The 3,730-nt window shown below is 29.9% G+C and overlaps 1 protein-coding gene across 1 annotated transcript; it reads right to left on the reverse strand.

Moving 5' to 3' along the window:
• Positions 1–235: 235 nt before the first annotated feature.
• On the reverse strand, positions 236–3,245 carry LOC112779349 (uncharacterized). The gene is made up of 5 exons (XM_025823593.2): positions 3,040–3,245; positions 2,883–2,932; positions 2,230–2,335; positions 2,065–2,123; positions 236–550 (listed from the first exon to the last, which is right to left on the reverse strand). The coding sequence occupies exons 1-5, from the start codon at positions 3,139–3,141 to the stop codon at positions 499–501; spliced, it is 369 nt and encodes a 122-aa protein (XP_025679378.1). The 5' UTR covers positions 3,142–3,245; the 3' UTR covers positions 236–498.
• Positions 3,246–3,730: the final 485 nt, after the last annotated feature.

The raw sequence follows: 3,730 nt of genomic DNA on the forward strand, positions 1-3,730 counted from the left end.
AATATTTGAACATTAATCATATTTATTTTTTACTCAATTTTCCATACACACACCATTATTTTTTCACTCACTCAATTACCTGTTTTGCACGTTTATAAATTATTGATGTAAAACAATATAAATGCGTTGATAAACAATTTCATATAATATTATTTATTACATGAATTTTATTTTGTAAAATATTAGCAACGGTATATTAGTTTTATGGTAATAAAACTAAATTACATAGCAATAATTTATAATAATCCAGAGTTTATAATTATATACTTTCATTCTTCACAATAAACACTTTTTTCATACAAACTAATAAGCCGAAACTATGACAATACGCATTTGCACCTTTTCCCTTTTTTATAATATAATTACAGAAAGTTTCTCAAGGCTCCATGACATTCTTCCTAATAGCATATGATATAAAGTTCTTTTCTTAATGTGAATTCGCCAATTTGCCATAAGCCGTACGTAGCTTGTGCCTTCAATTCAGAATTAATACAATGGCTAGTGATCAAATGCACCCTTGACACCCTCAAGGCTCTCTCCCAAGGACAACCTGCGATATAGGGAAAAATATTAGGACAAAAGCTTGCTCTATACATGCCATGTAGCTACAAAGCAAATCACCAACTTAAATAAATAAAAGTGAGTTTAATAAGTTTTTGGTTCTAAAGTATTAAGTATATAGATATGAGTTTAATAAGCAAATCTCTCAATCTTATTTATCTTTTTCCTACCCATCTCTAAAGTGAGAAAGTTGGTAAAATGAGAAAATAAATGTTTAATCACTCTTAAATTAAGATAGTAAAACTCATATATCATTAAAGTTACAAATTCAATAGTAATTAATCTCTTACTTTTATCACTTTACTATTTTTCTCACTTTAGAGTGTTTTTTTTCCGGGGAGCAAAACCATAAATCTAAGATTTTGATGGAGTTATACTAAGAATCTAAGATTTGAGAGAGAGGTCACATTTTCTGCATTCTACTCTTCAATGCATTTCCTTCTGAGAAATACTATAGCATAAGAGACACATGATAATAAATACTAAATAGAGAACCATTAGTTTTCAAAGTGAACAACCAAAAGATTATACTCTTTTCCTCGGTAGTATGTGACTAGAACCCATACTGCTAAAATATAAAACCTTCCAATGCATTATGCACTTGCAGTCAGAAGTGTAAATACAGGGATAAAATATTGGTATACAATACAGGGACAGATTATTCACAACATATCTGATTATCAGTATTTCCTTCATAGTGAGCATCAACGAAATAAGGAAGAAAGACAATACGTCATGCACTTAAAAAAGGAAGCAAGGATCTACTTATAAAAGAAAAGCTTTTAAAAATAGAAGTATACACGTAAAAGGTTCAAAATCTAAAGTTCTCGGCTTCTTTTGATACACCATGAAAAGGAGAACAGGTACAAGACTTAGAATAGTAACAACTAGACCCTGTAAAGATGTACAAGTAGCATCAAGGAATGATACCTCCCACTATAGGTCAAAACTCCAACAGACCATTCAAATTTCTCTAATCAGTTATGAATCTGGCCTTCCCTAGCAACTATAACTCCCTCTGGAATGATAAGGTGGCTTTTCTTATGAAAAAGTGGCTTTTTCTATTTCAATCACTATGGTCAAATACATAATCCCTAAAGAAAAGTATATGAGCTGCTTTTATGAAAAAAAAACCAACAAAACTAATTTGTCACTCAATTTTTACATCCGTATGTCAGCCATATCAAATATTTTTAATGTTGGCTAATCACCAAACCTAAAAGGACTTACATCCAATCAAAAAACTGTTTATAATAAACTAGTATTCTCTGTTTAATTTTCTGCATCTTTGTCTTAAAAATTTATAATGTGAAAGCAGAATGTTCATTTTATGGAAAGGAATAAAACAGTAACTAAACATAAAATTTAAAAGTCTAAGACCCCACAAGCATAATGCCATGGCTCCATACATTGCAGAACAACTCTTTTGCTAACTCATTAAAAAATTAAAAATAGATAAATAAATAAATATAATCAGCATCAGGTTGTAGAATCTGAGCATACCTATGCATACAGTATTTGTACTCTTGGCCTCGAATGAAGTCCTTTTCTCCCTCTTCAAGCTACACATAAAAACACAATAGAAAGAATCTCCAAAACGTAAGAACAAGCATGAATCTCGATACTATCAGAAACTCAAAAAGGTTATCATGCAGAATTTCGCCTCACCGGGTCACTCTCGTATATAAGCTCATAACAAGACGGCGAAAGGCATCGCAAGGCACAATTCTCCCTTGCTATGTTAGATGATTTGCATTGCCAGCCCCATATCCCACTATCACAAAATAAAATGAAAACCACAAATGTGAATCAACAGTTGCCAAATATCAAATATATTCTCAAATCCAAAACAAATATCCAAGAAAACAAAGAAAAATGGCTAACACCAAACATGGCAGTCACCAAGTACCAAATGCAAATCAACAATAGTCAGCAAAACTCCACAAATATTCTACAAAACCCAATTAAATATTCAAGAAAATAATTTAAAAAAAAAAAGAGTTTACTTGGAATACACTTATATTGTCATCCAATCAAATTCATTCTTTCAAATGACCAAGTAAGCAGTGAGTATGAAACATAATTACTAGTCCTAATGTAAAAAAGGAAACCCTTACCCTAAAATGGAGAAACCAAATTGCACATGTTAATCTCAGAATAGCACTAAAATTCGAAGCAACTGTGCTTCATTACAATAGCATATGAATTAATATACAACAGCTACCAAAATATCACCTTCCACTTTTACTTGACAACTAAATATTTTCTATTTTGGTAATATTTTTATAAATTTGATTAAAGAAGACGAAGTGAACACCAACCTGTCAATATCAGTATAGCACTGAAGCTTCTTCTGCCTCACTTCAGCATCCTGCATATACATATACATATGAAATCACAAATAAAATTTAAAATAAGCAATAAATAGGATAAAAAGGGTATTCAAATTGAAGCATTTAGAGGGGAGAAGGTGCGTACGGAAACTGGGTAACGGGATTTGGCGAGAATCGGTGAAGAAAGGAAGAGGAGCGACGAGAATAAGAGTAGAGATAAGAGTGAAATTCGAAGGGAAATTAACATTTCGAATTGTTTAGGGGAAAAGAGAGAGAATCGAACAAGGGAAGGGAATAAACACTGCGAAAGTCTTGATTCTAATTTAGCCGTTAATCGATGAATATAAATACTAAATTATTTTTAATAAATAAATTTATTAATTTATATATATAAATTTTTATATATATAGATATAAATTATATTAATTTATGTATAGAAATCTTAGTAAATATTGATATAAATTATATGTTTTATGTGTATAAATTTTTTTAAATATAAATATAAATTATTATTGGTCAAATATTAATCTAAAATGATAATATTTATTAGTATGAAGGATAAATTGTGAAGAGTGAATATGTTTTAGAGAAAAACATTATAGTAATAAAAATAACTATTTGCCAATGAGTTATAGCTCAAATGGCATAGTCTTCCCATACTCAATTAAGAGGTTGCGGGTTCGAGTCTCATATCTTTGGTTAAAAAAAATAATAATAAAAAAATAAATAAAAATAACTATTTTTAGATTGACAATATAATTATTTGTTGTGATAAGAATGGAATGAATGCCATTTATTAATTGGGCAGCTGAGGTTTTCAAAGCTTGTAACATACA

This window comes from Arachis hypogaea, chromosome 19 (assembly GCF_003086295.3).
Source record: "Arachis hypogaea cultivar Tifrunner chromosome 19, arahy.Tifrunner.gnm2.J5K5, whole genome shotgun sequence".
NCBI classification, from domain to species: domain Eukaryota; kingdom Viridiplantae; phylum Streptophyta; class Magnoliopsida; order Fabales; family Fabaceae; genus Arachis; species Arachis hypogaea.